At 46.9% G+C, this 18,618-nt stretch overlaps 1 protein-coding gene across 2 annotated transcripts in view; it reads right to left on the minus strand.

Moving 5' to 3' along the window:
* The window catches only part of PTPN2 (protein tyrosine phosphatase non-receptor type 2), a 520,264-nt gene that overhangs the window by 157,180 nt on the left and 344,466 nt on the right, over positions 1–18,618 (minus strand). For both annotated transcript variants that reach the window (XM_085605857.1, XM_085605856.1), the window contains exon 6: positions 8,814–9,023. In XM_085605857.1, coding sequence (XP_085461983.1) covers positions 8,814–9,023 — 210 coding nt within the window. The remainder of the gene's footprint in view (positions 1–8,813; positions 9,024–18,618) is intronic.

Consider the following 18,618-nt stretch of genomic DNA (forward strand, 5'->3'; position numbering starts at 1 on the left):
GGTACTGTAGGGAGCGCTGGGTGGAGTAGAGGGTCTGCATGAGGAAATGATCCTTCTCATGCTGCACAGGTATCTCCACATTGTGGAAGGAGTCAGCGCTATGACGGATCTCATGATAAGCGGTGAAGACATCTGGGGGTGAAGGTTTTGCAGGGTATAGATATGGGTCTGTGTTCACTGGGGGTTCTGCATCATAATCATCCCAGGGGTCTGGGCCGTGGGGCAAAGAGGATGGTCATAGGATAGCCTTGGACTGTCCTCACCCCCTGAGTGTGTGGAACCCTGTGGCGAGTGTTTTAGAGAATCCACATGCAGTAACGGAGAAGGAGAGGGTGCAGACGGGAGTGAAAGAGAGGATCGAGCAGGAGGCAGTGGCGAGGTAGCCCTGTTGCCTATTTTAGGCCTTTTTGGAATGGAAGGCAGAGGAGTGTGGAAGGTCTTTTCAAAAGTAAATTTCCTCGTATGAGGAACAGAGTCTATCGGCAGTTGTGGAGGCTTTGCCAGGATCCAACCAGTCTCTGGATGGATGTGAATTCCTTGCTGCTTGGCGTTAAGATGTTCCTGCAGCCGCTGGAGGATTGGTTGGTGGACGTCCTCAGAGGCAGCCGAGGATGCAGCAGTAGACCGCGGTCTGAAGGAAGCCGAAGACAGTCTATGCCCAGTCAGCGGCAAGCTCGAATTAAGACTCCAAATGCCTCTGCTCCGAATGCTTCGAGGCGATATCCTTCAGCTCCGAATGCTTTGGGTCCACCCGTTTCTAGTCTGAGGGCAGACGAGTCTGTGTCATTGAGTCGTGTGACAAAGGGTCAGTCGACGCTGACGATTCATGGAGGACTTTGGTGCAGAGTGTGTAAAGGGCTTTGGTCTGGCTCGGAATAGCAGTGTCAACCATGACCGGGAGGCAGTGCTGCACCAGAGGCCTCAAAGGTGGCACGGAAGCTCGAGGATGGTGCATCCATTTGGTGAGTAGAAGGGGTGCCAGTACATAATATGATCTTCAGTTAACGATGGGCCGGAGGAGGCTCTTCTGTTTCGATGTCCGCCTTGGAGTCAATGCTTTCCGGAGAACATACGGTCTCTACTTCAGCGCCTTGAGCATCCAGTTACTTGACATCGGACTCCTCTCGCTCACCAAAGAGGTTTTTGGTATCTTCCTCCTCTTGTCTGTGCACCAGGGAGGACTAGGCGATCAGACAGGCATGCTGGTTTTGAAGGCTCTTCTTGTTTCGGAACACAAGACAAGCAGAACAGGAGTCTTCACGATGATCGGGAGACAAGCAAAGGTTGCAAACCTTGTGGGGATTGGCACTTGGCAAGTGGGGCAGAACTGAAATGGAGTCCTTTCCACTACAAGGACATTCTCGACTTAGAACAACGTGTGTCAAGAGTTTGGTGACCAACATGGAGGTGTCAGCACGTCTGGCATACAGGCCAACTTACCCCATAGTGGGGAACACAATATTTAGAAATGCAGTGGCCGACACCGCCCTTTGGAGAGGCATAATTCGTTTTTTTGATGGAATGTGGGTTTTCCACTGGGTAGCGATTGGTCCCCCTTGGAAGGCACGCTTGCCTCCTGGGAAAATCAACTGTCCCAAATCCATTGGGCCACCAAGGAGTCAGTGGCCTATTTTATGATCTGTTGGGCAGGTTTTTACTGCCGATTTCCCTGATGCTCTCACATGATTGCATGCAGCAAGACCAAATGCAGTCTTCCAAACCTGGGAAAAAACCTATAAAGCATGTCTTCACATTGGGCAAATGCTCCAATGTGCAAACAATAGCTACATTTTAGATCTGGCATTAGCCATGAGCATTTGATTTTACTAACATTATACATACAAAATACTTAAAGAAACTTTCAGCCAGCTCTCTTCATCACAGTACAAAGTACAGCACGAGGAATGGGTCCGCCCTCTCCAGCCATTGGCTAATTTCACTGTGAGTGATCACATTCTGCCATTTCACTAGGAGCATGTCCGCACACAAGGTAAGACCCTTAAGTCCCAAGAGCTAATATGACAATGTGTGCTTCCTGAGACAACAGATCTTTGCTTTCAGGCATTTTTGTTGAACTGGCAATGACTAGGCAGCTAACCCAACAATAAAGTTTTGCAAAAGCCATGTCAAATCAAAACAAGCACTGAAAGTCAAAAGTATGGCATCCAACACAGTACCAATTGGCTTTGCAAATGTTTGTTTAGCTATCTGGTTTGCTAAAAGGGGGCACTTAATTGTGGTGCCTGAACCTAGTTTCTGACACAGTTTGACTCCGATATGCCTTGGTTTTGGTGGACGCCTGCCTAAAATCGTCTATGCTGCATGCAAGTACCATAATAAATTAACACTGACTGGAGTGGGCTACGCCTCGTCCCATGGAGTATACTGTGATATTGGGTGTGTAATAAGCGGACACAATAATTTGATTTTTTTGTCTCTTCAAGTGTCTTTAGAGAAGTCCTTCGTATCGCAGCATTGAGAGGCTAAGCACTTTTTTGCTTTTCCACTTTGACATCTCACTCACATACATCAGCCACAGATTTTGTAAGCATACTTCTGCCTTCTACGTAGGACATAGTCATTCAGAAGGAAAGTTTTAAATGGAGTTTTATTCAGTCCACAGACTACTGCCCAGGCACTAACTCAAGTAATAGAGGACGGTGCTGAGGCAAGATCTGATACCGAGAGATTCAGAGGGAAAGGAAAATGGAGCAGAATCTGCAAGTGATTTTTCAGTTGGCAGAGTTCCATCCGATGGCTTTTCTTCCATCGATTCTGAGGAACTTGGTCATGGCAGTTGTGATGTCCCTTTGCAAGCACAATCTGTGCAGTCGACAGACTGCATCATGGTATCCCAGACAGTAGGACCGTATGGTGCCAAGCACAGAGTTCTCTCTTGGCAGCCCCTCAATTTAGTGCAGTTCTAGATTCCCCCATTCACTGCATATGCTCGATGTAAAATCAACACCGCAAGTTTATTGCCTATTAACTAAGTTAGTCTCTTTCTGGATGTTGACTTACTTGAGGAAATTGTGCACAAAAACAAATTTGTGTGCTAAACAGTTTGAGGGAGCATGAAGGCACGCTTGGGCGTCATTCTATGGCACATAGTTTGACTCCCACTTCACTTGGGAAACATTTCTGGGCCTTACGCTCAAGATGCGAATAGTGCACAAACCAATCATACACTCCAACTTGTCTACTCACACGATTTGGACAACACAGCTTCTCAATGGTCAACAGAAGAGATAGGTGAATTAAAATCCAGCCTTTCGTGGATCATTTGTCTGCCAGGTTTCCAGACATTTACACTGCTGGAAAGAATTTAGCAGTGGATGAGTCCTTGATCCTGTGAAAAGGGTGACTGATGTTTGGCAGTATATACCAAGAAAAAAGCTTGTTATAGCATCAAGATGTAAATAATGTGAGAGAGCTCTACTGGTTTTGTATAAACATGGCAAGCAGGCCACAAATATGATCCTTGTCTGTAGTGCTGGGTGCAGTGTTCTGTGTGTCTCTTGTACTTTGACTATTTGCCTTTCACTCATGCAATATCCCTCTAAAACCATACCTAGTCTGTTTTTTTCTACCTGTTTGTCTCTGTCTTCTTTGAAGCTCTGTTTAATACCGGATACATGCTAAGTGAACTTTTACTAACTCTTCCTGTGGCAGCCCCCTGTGGCTCAGGAAGACGTGTCTTTCTTGCACATTTAGCGCACTTGCTGCGCTAAATCCAGCTCCTTCCAGTCTGTGGATGTGAGTTTGGGGATGTCCGAGGATGCCTTTGGGACTTGCCTTACATTCTGCGAACTGTGTGGGCATATCTACCTTTAACACTGAAATAAGCATGCTGGGGAAGACTGTTCCAAATTCACTAAAGAGCACTTTCAAAACTACTAAGGGCTTTTATTATCAGGGTACTCCTTTAAAACATGGCGTATTTTCTGTCCACTGGTTTGTGCAATTCTGTGACTGTAATACACTTGCCGTTTGGCAAAGAGAACCTGAGCCACATTCTGACAGAGGATGAAGGTGGCAAACCGGCTATAAGCATGGCCAAGATTTTGTCAACTAAAGGCAACAATATCAAAGGCTGACCTAGTCTGATAGTGGCCAATGGAAAATATGTAGCCACACACAGCCATTGAAAGATATATACCGTTAGTATGACAGCTCCACTTCAGTCAATTTCCCAACACTTCATTTGTGTATGGTACGAAGTGAAGCAAATTTGAAAACATAGGCCTGGATTAGATGAACGCTGGGGACAGTAATACTAATTGTCCTGCCTCTTTCTTTGGGTAGAGAATACTCTGCATTAATGACATGGTACACTCTCTCCCTGTGCTGCAGGAATACGGTGGGCAAAGTGCCAATCATGCAGCCTTGCATTGTCTTCCATAGCAGATGAGGTAGAAGTTACTGCTTCTGCAACAATAAGATTTTCAATTATGACCAACTAAAAGCCAAGGAACAACATCAGTCATCCTGTGGTATGCTGATAAACAACATACGTACTGTATGTATACTGCTTCTAATACTATGTGAGAGTTTTACACATTACATGGCTGAAGTACCTGGCCGTTTATTATCTACTCCACCTATGTAGTTGTAGGAATCAAGTATACTGTTCAGCTGTGAACTTCTGCCAACTGACACCAAACAGTCACCAGGGAAGCTCTCTCATCATGGATTGTAGTGAGCACATATACATCCAGCCTATCTAAGAATTTGACTGTGAGCAATTTGTTGGAACGCAGCATAGTGATCTGGTCTTTTCTGGAGCTTCTTACAAACAAGCTCCTGTGGGAATCCTTTGCACTGACATTGTACTGTAGCATGCAACAGTACCAGTTTTTTACAGCTTGTTGAATGCTCCACTCCTGCATAGAATTTGTCCACATGCAGGTTATAACCTTTATGAAGCGGTGATTAGACAAGCTTCCATACAACCTGTCCAGTGTTTCCTAGCATGGAAGTGCAGCCTGCAGGATTTATAGCGGAGTCCTTCCCTGTACGTATTCTCAGGCTGTACTCTTTCCTAATGTGGTTCATGTTCTGTTCGCATTATGACAAGTGCATTACAGTCCCAGCACTGCACAGAACAGTGGACGAGACATATGCCACAGTGTTACTGAGTACCCTTTGAGGCACACCCTAAAGCCCTTCGATTTTTTAGTGCTTTCTATGGATTTTATGACAGTTTCCCCCAGCATGTTTACATTAGTTTCAAAGGTAGATATGCTCGCACAGAGGAATGTAGGTCAAGACCCAAAGGCATCTTCGGACACCCAATTTACAACCACAAACTGTAAGGAGTTGGATTTAGTACAGCGAGTGCACTAAAGGCGCATGAAAGACAAGTCTTGCGGAGCCTCAGGTGGCAATTATAGGAGGCATTAGTAGTGCTTGACTTGGCACATGTACAGTATCACTCAGGACTTTGAGGGGGCGGATAATTACAGGTAGCAGAAACAGATTAGGTTTCTTTTCATTTGGGATGTTGTGAACTTCGAGGAACCGACCTACAAGTCCAGCAATTATGGTAGAATTTGAGGTGTAAAAAAGTCCAGAGACCGGTTTACAAAAAAAAAAAGATTAAGTGGTTCAACAACATAAAAACTAGTTTTGATCTAAAGTGCAAGGTATAAATATGTCCATGTCGAGCACTTGACTCATTCAAGACCAATCCATGAAAAAAAATACTGCAAGAGTTGAGGGAAGGAAGCATTTCATCTCGAGAATGCACACATTTCTACAAGGGGCAAGAGTAACAGGGGTTGATTTCAGGAAGAATGTGAGAAGGAACTAGGTCTGTCCAGTCAGAAGAACAATGGAAAACAATCATGAAGAGTTTGTGGAAGGGCATTACCCATGCACAGGTATTAGAGGCAGCAAATAAGATTCTATTTAGATAGCACTATACAACACACCGACTACATGTTATTGATAGCAACAGATCAGAGAAGTGCCAAGGGGGTGATGAGGTATGGGGATACTTGAGAACATATTGTGGGATTGAACCAAGATTAGAGACTGTTGGAAGGGTGTCTTTGGGGCATCAATAGAAGCCTTGAAAATTCAGGGACCAGAAAACCAAATGAGTCCTACTTGCATGGTTCCTCAAGTGTTTTGGGAGATTCTGTAAGAGGACCAGGGCACTGGTCAACATAATGCTATTATCAACTAAACAGGTACTACCTACTGGCGATACGGGGTACAGCTGGAATTCTTTACTTACATTACTAGTATTAAAGACTTTGGAACACAATGGGGATGCAAAATAAACACTCATTACATTAGAGACAGACAGATCCTACTCTATGAAGTGGTTTACACTGTTGTAATATTTTGCTTAGGACTGCACACAGATTACATGCACAACACAGCTAAAAGTGTGGTAAATCGTGCCTGCCAAATGACGCCAGGGATACTTCGGATTGTCATCCTTTTCAGTCTAAATCTTGTTTTGTAACACAGTTTTAGCTTGAGGCCTATATAGCCGTACTGTTGGGAGGAGAAATTGAAGAGGGAGAGAGTTCACTTTATCAAGGTATTAAAAAATAAGTAATACAAATCTATCGAAAGTTAGATTACCTGCTCTCTCATTTTACTCCCTCACCTGTGGTTAGTCACAAAATTGAAGGAGCAGTTAACAGGAGTTACTGCTCACAGTTGCAGGCAATGATGCTCAATTGTTACGTCAGAATGTTGGAAGCTTCACAGAAGACAGCTGGAAAATGGAGAAAGTATAAGACCTGGTTTTAGCCTTCTTACCGACATTTCTCTTACCATTTCACTTTGGGTAATTTATAACAGTCTGCCCAGTGTGGATGGCCTTTTCTGAAGTGCTTTAGACTGTTAGCCTCAGGCTATAAGAATGTTAAACCCGCTTTTTCCAGTTACAAACCTTCGTCTACAGCTCATGGATAGAGCATCTGACATTTGGCAATGCCTCTGGAACCTGTTCTAATGCAATACTGACACAATGAATTGTTGGGTGCCCTAGAGAAATCAATGGTGTGACAGCAGGCTATAAATGCTTTTAATATCAGCCGCCCTAAAGCCTAGTCCCAAAATGTGTGCAAGTTTGAAGCCCAGATAATGAATTGGGTAGAAAGTCTTTGTGCTCTATTCCTCAGCCCCAGTGTTCCGTTCGACAATGAGGCCTGCAGGATGGCGTCTTCAGTTGCTGCGATCCTCCTGGATAAATGCAGATGGGCACTACGGCAAGGTAGCTGCACCCTCCTCAGCGCTGAAGTATCTTTGGAAGTTGCAGCATTCCTTGGCTGACCAATCCGCCTTTCGGCTGCATCTTTCTCAGTCACTAGAGGTGGAAAGAGATCGCGGCCCACAGCAACTGCCAGAGGACATGATGGTAGTTGTGCTTGTGCAGTCTTTTAAGGCAGTTCTCAGGAGGAAGTACTGTGCATATCCTGTGAGACCCACTCACTACAAAGGTCGCTGCTGGCTTCAGTCTCTAATGCAGTCCGCCGTCTCTGGGTGTGACTCATGCTGAGAACACACTAGGTTTCTCCTCATAGACAACCTCTGTTTCAGCAGGGCAACGCCCTCTCCTTCCTTCTCAGAAAACAGGAAGGCTTCCAAGCATTGCCAGATCCAAAGCTCATGTAGCAGAGTGAAGACTTCAGATAATGCCCCCTCATCTCTGGGACACTGGATGTCATGCAGGCACCAGCCCTAGTCACACAGCAGGTCTTAAAGTATTCTGCACATCACTGCCTTTCGTGGGCATGAAAAACTTAAAAATGAAAAAATGTGGTGGCTTGGATCACGCTCTTATACATATTTTCAAGATTAGGAATGTGGATTCCCTGTCAGATTTCACAGCTGGTTTGGGTTGTACCTCTTTCAAATATCACTTCCAGGCTACTCTCCAGCCACAGCATTTAATTAAAATGATGATTACTACAGTAGGGAGCAATGGGGTTGGCTTCAAGCAAGAAGCATCCAAAACACGGCACAATGAAGTATGAAGTCTCTGAGCCTGAAGAAGTAACCAGAGACAGACAAAAGTGTAGACACTGCAGAGAAACTGCCTTACCTTGAACAAGATAAAGTGCAGTTCCACCCTATCATCTACTAAATGGCAGTTGTCAGTAAGAACTAATCAGCACGCAGTTGCTAACAAGGCCAGCCCTCACTGATTTTTCCAGGAAAGCCCAGACTCCTTCCTTCACTTTGGGGTCTAGGTCTCCACCCTCCTGCCATAAGAAAGCAGGCAATGCACATTCATTGTCTGGAGAAGTTATTCTCGCCCTCCACATTGTACCAAGCAAAACCGGGGGCATCCATAATGGCCTCAGTACTCTCACACACAAACACAGGCAACGACAATTATATCATATGCTTACAGTTTACACATTGGAAGAGCACATGGGATGTCTGCACAAGGTTCTGTGTCTAACATAATAACTTTACAAAATATGAGCCAGTGGACCAAGCTCTCACAGACAGAAGGCGGCTGTGTTCTCTAAAAGGGTAGAATGGTTCAAAAGTATTAAAGCTCACAACAGTGGGCTATACCGGTCTTTAAATTCCCAGATCCTTGTTATTGGTCTTGACCTTCAATCTGAGCCAATAATTTGGTGCAGGGCATTATATATATGGCAGAATTTGCAGTGGCAGACTACAAGCCTATAAAATCTATCTTCAAGAGGAGAAACAATATAAACTGCATCAGAAAGCAAAAGATTCAAATGATGTACCATTACAGGTAAGTAATTTAAGGCATATTGATTAGTAATAGCAGTATGAAACTGCAAAAGAGAAATGCACAAACACACACTTACCAGGACTAGACAAGTATCCACTAATGAAAAAGTCCCAGACCGCCCAATTCCTGCACTACAATGGATAACTGCAGGTCCATGTTCAGAGTTCAGTGAGCCAGATTCTCGAACCTCAGCCAGGAAATTAAGAAATGATGCAGGGGATTCAGGAACTCCAAAATCAGGCCATGTTGTATAATGGAAATGATACATTTCTCTGCTTTCACCAAGCTAAGGGCAAACACAATGGTAAGTGCAATATAAAACTAGCAATCTACTAATCATGTTTTATAATACATGTATACATTTAGTGTTATTTCCATGATCTGAAGGAAACTTAAGGAACTGGAGAGACGGAAACAAATCAGTCAAATACGCAGACCGAATTTTTAAACTTTGCAATAATAATGTTCACAGTCCTCTGCAATATATAACAAGCATTGGCATATCCAATAGGTCTCACCTTTGGGACCTTAAAAGTGTTTAGCCATGCAATAGTTGATGTTGTTGCACCATGGATATTGTGCTGCATAACTAAATACTTTTAAGGCCCCAAAAGCATGACCTATTGGCTATGCCAAAGCTTGTTTCGACTGCCAAGGTTACTCAGCCCACGCCACCCGTGACTTTTCTCTGATTTGATGCAAAGGATTTTATGGTGTATTAATAATGCGTGTTTTTATTGGACACCGGATCATATACCGCTTCTTCTCTTTTCTGTTTGGAAAAAATGTTAATAAGAAAATTAAATAAGAAATAAATAGGTTTCATTTTTAAGCAAAAGAATAAAGCTTCTGTAGCAACCTCAGACGGATGGAAGGCTGGGTTGAATGTTGAGATTCAAATCTGTAGCCTGCAGGTTACGGTGGGATTACTGCGGCAAGCTAATTCCATCAATCTCACACGTCATTAACCCACCGGGCTGTCTTATCGGTGATGCCATCAGAGACCGTGGGTGCTGGCGCCAGCACCTGTACAGCGTCTCCCAGGTACCGCCTGCCAGCTGCGTGCTTCATCCATCCATCCATCCATCAGGCCTCCAGTCTTGCCTTGGACCCCACGCCCCCTCGCGAAGCGCTGATCGTGTTGAGCAGCTCTCATCGGCGTGATTAAAATGCCTGATTACAGTGATGTGCAAGGGCACCGGGGCTACGTCATCGTTCACGCCCCACAGCCGCGCCAGGTCGGGGCGCCAAGACCGTGCCCATGTAATAAATGCACGGTTAGCCCGGAGCGCCTAGGTGCCCAAGACGTGAATGTGCCCGGTGCCTGGGAATGGAAAACACTTGTTTATTAAATATCCCTTATTTCTAGCTTCTGTGCTCAACCACACAACAGGACACCCCCAACACACACAACACTATGGAAAACAAACAACTATTCTCTCCAGCCACACATCTGCGTCCTTTGTAGACAGACACCCCGATATTCTCGCACAAGAGGGGCGAGCGGCCTCCCTGCTCAGAAGCCCCACCTGAGAGTTCATTAGTAGCGCCTCGAATAGCTAAACATTTCCTTTTTCACACTCACAATAGGCCCAGCCTAAGGTTCACGCGGGAGTAAGCTTCCTCGCTGCTTCCACACCCCCCTCCCCACCGGGGAAGTGCACTGTGGGTAATTCTGCCAGATCAGGGCGTGGCGAGAATGACACAGTAATGCAGCAGCGCCAGGCATGTCAGGGAAGAGAGTGAGTTAAAAAAAAATACTCAGTTAAATGTCCTCACCGGGAGGCAACACCGATTACATCAAGTGTTTAAAACCAGTCCCAGGATGCTTGTTTCTGGTGCAGGGAAGTTCGGCCTGGACCGTCCCTATGGGAAACCAGGTCAAGGCTGGGTTTAAACTGGAATGACCTAGCGTGCAAATAAACACTGGGTTTAACCAAGATCTGTAAATATGGCTGAATGATTGATTAATTCAGCATTCCGTCCATCATCTGTTTTTTTTTTTTTACATCAAGTGCTTAGACACAGTCACCTTCCTGCAGCTTCGTAGCACTTCAAACAACAGGTCTTGCTACTACCCAACTCAGAGGCACTCACTGTATCCACCTCAGAAGGATGAGTGGCTGAGCGGGCCCAGCAATAGTCACACCTGTGACATGGGGATTGCGCACACGTCTAAACCTGGAGCAGAACTCTTTGAGCCAACCATCCTCGTGTAGCCCAGACAACGAGCCTGGAAATGGGCCACCTGTGCCCCCTCATGGGCTCCACCAGACAGCGCTGCTATGGCTGCTTCCCTCATCAGTGGGCACGTCCACTGGGATCCCTAAGTCTACAGGCTACCAGCCCTGGCTGCCTGCGGGTACTGGCCACAAGATAATGTAACTGCAGCCCTGCGCCACGGCTACATGCCAGGCCCAGCCCCCTTGGCATCGCCAATGCATGCCTGCCCGGCAGCAGGCTTCAGAGGCCGTTCCTGAGTTATTTCTGATTTCTTTACTAGTTGGCGGTAGTTTTCACTGACACGCGAAAGTGAACCTGTGCCACCTTCACCTTTCCTGAGCTGGTGACAACTGCATCGTACAGACACGAGACAACCCACGCACACGTCTCATCACCAGCATCACAAACAAACAAGCATTGGGCTCTTCCATCTCGTAAATGCAGTAGATGTTCCATCAAATATGCATCGCTTTCAACTGCAGCTCCCACAGAGTGATGTGTTTAGAAAGTAGGCTCTGGAAGAGAAAGTAATGAGGGAAGAGAGCAGGCAGCTGCTAGCCAGTAGGTGAGAGTAGTTTCAGTAGGGTTAAACATAGATTAGAAGAACAGAGCGCTGCAGTAGACTCGGGAGTTGGTAGGTTATCAAAACTCTTGTGTTAGGAAGGCTCTCAAAAAATACAAGATGCAGGTTTATAAGGGTCTTCACCGCAGAGAGACCGATTCAACGCTTAAAGTAAAGCTTTTGGGTTGCTGTGGGCCTCAGAAAGCCTGGTGCTGCCGCAGGGCTGATAGCTGCGACCCTGCTGGTCTGTAAACGCTGAGGGGGTAGTGCAACTGAGAGCACACAAAGCGTTTCCATTGCGGTAGCAAGCAAGGGCACCATCTGTTTGAAAGTTAATTACAAACAGATGGTTTCAAAGCTCACTCCAGCAAGGGAATCGCCAAACGTGCACGTGTTGCCATTGTAAGCAATGCAATGCGTCCATGTTTTTGGCCTAAAAAGGGAATCGATTCCAAGAGGTCTCCTCCTATGCAGCGCATGCACGCTGCGTTGGCGAGACCTAAAAATTCGTGCTGCACCTTAATTGTAATTGCTTCAAGTTTAAATATATAAAAGTAGGATGGAAAAGCTTGGGTAGATACACTGACTAAAGGTTATGTTATGATAAGCGCATTTCATATAGTGCACATCTGCCAAGTACTTGGCACCAAAGGAAAAGGTCACTTACCCTTGGTAATGCTCTTTCTAGTAGAGACTATCTAGCAGCAGATGCCTCAACTTTTGAATATTCCCCAGGCATCAGACTGGATCCGGAAACATTTCAACAGTACCTCTGCGCACCAGTAGGTGGAGCTGTGCGGTTCTGCACTTAAATCATTCCGCTTTGGAAATGATGTGTGGAGCCTATATAGGTGCCACTCCCGCGCGCTGACATCAGTTGCTTTTGAGAGTGTCTGTGCCGCCACTCTCAAAAGCAACTAATGTCAGCGCGCGGGAGTGGAGAACGCCAAAAATAAATTGGTGTGACCAGTGTGCAGATTCCTAGACTTGGGATTTTATTAATTAATATAGTGCAATCACAGAATGAGTTTGCATGAGAGGATTGGCGAGGACTCTGTGGCCAGATAAGAGTTTCTACCAGAAAGAGTGTTACCAAAGATAAGTAACTTTTTCTTCTGACACAGACTCCTCACCTTCCGACTAGATACCAAAGCAGTACCTATCTGAAGGTGGGTCTGTGGTTGGAATCAAACCAGAAAGGACTGCAGGACAGAGTGGGCAAAATGCCCCCGATGCTGCACCGAATTGTCCAGACAATAGTACTTCGTAAACACATGGAGGGATGCCCATGTAGCCGCATGGCAAATGCCAAGGACAGGGACTCCTCATGCCAACACAGGGATAGCAGCTTTAGCCCTGGTAGATTAAGAAAACCGTCCACTGCCAAGGGGAATATCAGACCACTCTCCAATACTGGTCACCTGCTCATCCGGTATCCCGGACAAGCACCGGCTCTTCCCATTCTACCCATATTATTTAACAGTTAAAGAGATTAAGAAAACATTAGTCACCGCCACAAAGCGATACTTCGCGGAGAATGACCACACGGTGCAGTCGCCGGCGACGCTCTGGGAGGCCTATAAAGTGGTCCTACGGGACCAGGCCATATCTTCCGTGTCACACCACAAACAGCGGCAGCGACAACAACTTCATTTGTTAGAAGAGGACTTGCGAAGGGCAGAGGCGGATTATGCCGCCGATGTCACGGCCGACACCACACACGGCCTGCAGCTCGCACAACAAGAGTATAGGGCGTTAGTCTGGGAGGAGGGGAAATCCAGACTTCAGAATACAGAACACACAGTTTACGAGCAGGGGGACAAAGCAGGCAAGCTATTGGCCTGGTTAGACAAAAAAGACCGGGCTACTAGGTGGATAGCGGAGCTTGTTACGCAGAACGGCGTGGTAATCACTGATCCCCAGGCCATAGTTGAGGAACTGGCGGTGCATTATGAACATATCTATACGCCGACGGCCACGGCCACGGTGGAAGATAACAGAGTCTTCCTCCGCGACATCCGCATGCCAATGCTGGCTCCAACGGCAGTACGCACGCTCGAGGCGGACATTACACACGAAGAAACGACTCCGGCGATACTCGCACTCCATACCGGCAAAGCGCTGGGGCCCAACGGTATCCCAGTGGAACTCTTTAGGCATTTGGCTGCGGTCCTCACACCCCACCTATTGAACATGTACAAAGAAAGCCTAGAGAAGGGGGAACTCCGCAGAGACCAACGCCTGGCTACGATAGTAGCAATACACAAACCGGGCAAGCCGAAAAATAGTTGCATGTCATACAGGCCCATATCCCCGATTAACACAGAAGCAAAGATACTCGCCAAGGTGCTGGCAATGCGGCTCCAGCCCTATTTAGGATCGGTGGTCCACCCGGACCAATCAGGGTTTATGCCGCACCGAAACACGGCGCTGAATTTGCGGCGTCTGCATAGTGTTATGGCACGCAAATCGTTAATCAAAGAGGACGCTATAATCCTTTCCTTGGACGCACGAATGGCGTTCGATATGGTGGAATGGCCATTTCTATTCGCGGTACTTCATCATCTGGGTTTTGGGCCCAAATTTATAAAATGGGTAGAACTGCTATACATGAAACCTATGGCACAAGTGGTTGCCAACGGGAGAATCTCAGGCACCTTCCCACTGGCCAAGGGGACACGGCAGGGATGTCCACTGTCGCCGCTTCTATTTGCGCTCGTAATAGAGCCCTTGGCGGCGTGGATAAGACAAGATCTAGTGATCCGTGGGCTTAAGTGGGCGCCGGGGTGGGAGGACCGAATATCACTCTATGCGGACGGCATACTTCTCTATCTGGCCTCACCGACGCGCTCCCTCAATTGCCTTATGGATATTTGCGCGGCGTTCGGCCGGGTCTCGGGATATACAATAAACTGGACTAAATTGCATGTTTATGTTCTCTCAGGCTACCAACCTCGACTCCCACGAAACTGCGCCGCCAAGATTGTGCCGGATGGGTTCAAATATCTGGGAATTCATGTCACGGCGCAAGACGCCCACTTTATTGCCGAAAACCTCGAAAAACCTTTGGAGCGTTTCCGCAGAGATGTGCAGTGCTGGCGTGCGCTGCCACTCACCCTCCTAGGCAGGGCTGCCCTCTTTAAAATGATGGCACTCCCGAGGTTTCTCCACGCTCTGCAAAATACACCATTTCCGATCACCCCTTCGTACTTCAGGGATATTAATAATGAACTGAACAAGCTGCTGTGGGATGGCAAGGCGACACGTATCGCGATGCACAAATTGGTGAAGGGCTGGTATGACGGCGGGATAGCGCTCCCCAATATAAAAATATATTACTAGGCCTCCCACCTGTCGGTGATTAACCAGTGGCTTCACGCGGACCAGGATGACCCGGCCTATCGTATGGATAGACATCTGCTGGGTACAGACAATCTAATGGAAATAGAAAGCAGTATAAACATCTCATCGGCCCTACAGCCCATACGATTAAGATCTGGCACGCAGTACAGAGGGACATGGGGTGGGAAGGAGTCATCACGCAGGCGACACCACTCTGGGACACGGAGAAACTAGGGAGGCTCAAGAACACGAAGGGTTTTAGACAATGGGACCTGATAGGTATATCGAGAGTGGGGGACTTGTGGAAAAAAGGGGAGACTGTCACTTTCACGCAACTGCAACAGAGCTACGGGTTGGCAGAAACAGAGCGGTTCAGGGACTTACAAATAAGGCATGCGCTAATGGCACACATACCACAAGGCACAAAGTTGCCGGAGTCCTCACCCCTCGAGGACAGGCTCCTCACTGACCATATGACAAAGAAAGCTATATCACTCACATACAAAAAAACTTATAAATAACCAACCGGACCCAACACAAACCCTAAAAGCTAGATGGGAGACAGACGTGGGGGAGCTAGATGAGACGGACTGGCAGGAAGCGCTGGCATCCCCTAGAGAGGTGGCGATCTCGGCCCGATTCAAACTGATACAATTGAAGATACTCCATCGTACCTATTACACTAGGACGCTGCTGCACAAATTGCATAAAGCTGATACACCGCTGTGCGTTAGACAACAGGGCACGTTCTGGCATATAATTTGGCAATGTGTCGAAATCCAAACGTATTGGAAAGCAATAATACGCACGGTAGCGCAAGTAACCGGTGTAACACTGGTTCCTGAACCGAGGGGCTGCATCTTGAATGTCTGGGAAGCTGCAGATATCACTCAGACGGTGCAAACCCTGGGGGGCACTGGGGATGGCCTTGGCAAAAAGGGACATTGCGCAGCAGTGGGGAGCCAGGACAGCCCCGACACTGCGAAAGTGGTGTAATGGTATGGACGAACTAATGGTAACCGAAAAAGTGGTCTACATCCACAGAGGCTGCCCCCAAAAATGGAATAAGATATGGGGGAAGTGGAATCGCTATAGAGGCAACATCTGTGATCCCCCGAGGGCAGAATCTCAATCGGACATTTCAGAATAGCAGGGGAATGTATAACGAGCTTTGACAACAGATGTGGTGACGTGGTCGGTGCGATGGGGGTAAAGGTAATGACGCGATGTATAGGGGTCCGTAATGTACGACACGGGCTTACTAGAGAAAGATGTAATGTACGTTATGGAGGATGCTATGGTATTGCAGTAATGGTTGGAAATGTAAATGTTAATAAAAAGTTTTAACAAAAAAAAAAGAAAACCGTCCAGGCAGTCTTTCCGGATACTGCTTTTTAGCAGATCTAAATGCAGAGCATGTTCCAGCAGGAGATGGTACTTGCCTGCACAGCATTGCCTTTTTTGCTTCAGAGAACCCCACAAAGATATGATCGTCCGCCCAATGCTTTTTGGTACACTCCATGTGAAAAGTTCAGCGATCTTTCAGGGTTCAAGCGATGGCGTCCCTCCTCCTTCTCAGAGGAGTGAGGCGAACCAAAGAATGACAGCAAGGTGATGTTTTGACCGACGTGGAACACCATCACACCTTTTAGGCAAGAAACAGGTCTGTGTCTGCAAAACCATCTTGTCTGGGAAGAAGGTGGTGTATGGCAGGTTGAAACAGAGCATGAATCTTATTGACACCCCATGCTAATGTAACGGCAACAAAGAACACTGTCTTGAGAGTGAGAAGCGGAAACGGGCAGTTGTGAAGCAGCTCAAAGGAAGTGCATATTAGAAATGTAAGGACATACTGCGGCATAACAAAGGGAAACAGAGGAAACAAGTGCTATAACCTTTTTTAAAAATGCATAACATCTGGAGAGGGCTGACACGCCAACTGCAGAAAGGTACCCTTTAACTGACTTTGCCTTCAGGGGCTCTATATGCAGAGTGCAGCATCATGCCACAAATTTGTCCCTACAGACATTTACAGTTTTTGTCGAGGGTCACACGACTGCCAAGATCATATCAACTACCCTCAGAGAAAGGTCAGATGTGGTCAGCTATTGTTGCTTAATCTTCAGCCATTAATGCTGAGAGCGCGAAGGGACAGGTGCAGAATATTACCCTGCTGCTGCAACAGCAGATCCTCCGAGTGGAGCAGCCTGATCAGAGGACAGATGCTCACGCCCAGGAATTCTATATTCTATCTAGATACTATAATTTAATGTGAGGGGCCAAAAGAACAAGTTACTTACCTTCGGTAATGATATATCTGTAAGAAACATTAGTTAGTTATAGATTCCTTACCTTAGAATTACCCCCAGGAGTCAGACTGGATTTAGAGAGGTTTTTTTGTCGTCAGCAGTACCTCTGTGCGTTGGAAGGTGGCGTCGGTCTGCTCCGCGTCAGTCATTGGCGTCGTGGTCGCCGGGATGACGTCGCGGCAGCAACTTAGACGCCGCCCTCGCGCGCTGACGTCAGTTCTGTACACAACTTCCCACACCAGAAATGCAGAGCCATGCAAGACACTGACCACTGGTGCACAAAACTAGGGCCTGAGAGGATGACCTTAACAGTAGAAATCAGTCGCAGAACGGGGAGGATGGGTGGGGCGGTAAGGAATCTATAACTAACTAATGTTTCTTAGAGATATATCGCTACTGAAAGTAAGTAACTTGTTCATCTGAAAGAAACACGGTAGTTATAGATTCCTTACCTTAGAATAGATGCCCCAGCAATACCAACCCCGGTGGTGGGTCTGCAAACCGAGATCACACCAGAAAGTCCTGGAGAACAGAACGGCCAAAGAAGCAGTCTCTCCGGACTTGGCTGTCCAGGCAGTAGTGCTTGGTGAACGTGTGCAGTGATGCCCACATGGCCGCCTGACAGATGTCATTCAGAGGAACTCCTCTTCCCAAGGGAGTAGTGGCTGCCGTCGCCCTGGTGGATTGGGCGCGTAGCCTGACTGGAGGATCCTTTTTAGCCAAAGAGTAACGTGCCTTAATACACAACACGACCCATTTAGAAATGGTGCGTTTGTGTACAGCCCGACCTTTCTTTGCGCCCACATAGCCCACAAAGAGTTGATCATCCAACCGGAACTGTTTTGTGCGATCAAGATAGGAAGGATGCGGAGGCGGAAAGAAGGTGGGCAAAGTAATGATCTGCCCGATGTGGAAAGCAGTGACCACCTTAGGAAGGAAGGATGGACGGGTCCTGAGAACCACCTTGTCCAGATGAACAGACAGGAAAGGAGGTCTGGAACAAAGGGCCTGGAGCTCACTCACCCTTCTAGCAGAAGTGATGGCTACCAGGAAAGCAATCTTAAGAGTCAAGAGACGTAAGGGACAGTTATGAAGCGGCTCAAAGGGAGCGCACATTATATAGGTTAGAACAGGATTCAAGTCCCACTGAGGCATAATGAAAGGAATTTGAAGAAAGAGATGTGTTAAGCCTTTTAAGAAACAGTTAACTACCAGGGACTTAAAAAGAGAAGGCTGATCTGGCAGCCAAAGGAAGGCAGAGATGGTTGAAAGATCGACCTTGATAGTGCCCAGAGCAGAGCCCTGCTGGGCTAAAGAGAATGAAAAAGAGAACCTCAGAAAGAGGGGCAGAAATGGGATCCACAACCTTTGCTGTGCACCAAGCCACAAATGTGTTCCACCGGCAGGCGTATACCGACTTAGTGGAGGGACGCCTGGCTGCCAAG

Source organism: Triturus cristatus, chromosome 5_1 (assembly GCF_964204655.1).
Source record: "Triturus cristatus chromosome 5_1, aTriCri1.1, whole genome shotgun sequence".
Classification (NCBI taxonomy): Eukaryota; Metazoa; Chordata; class Amphibia; order Caudata; family Salamandridae; genus Triturus; species Triturus cristatus.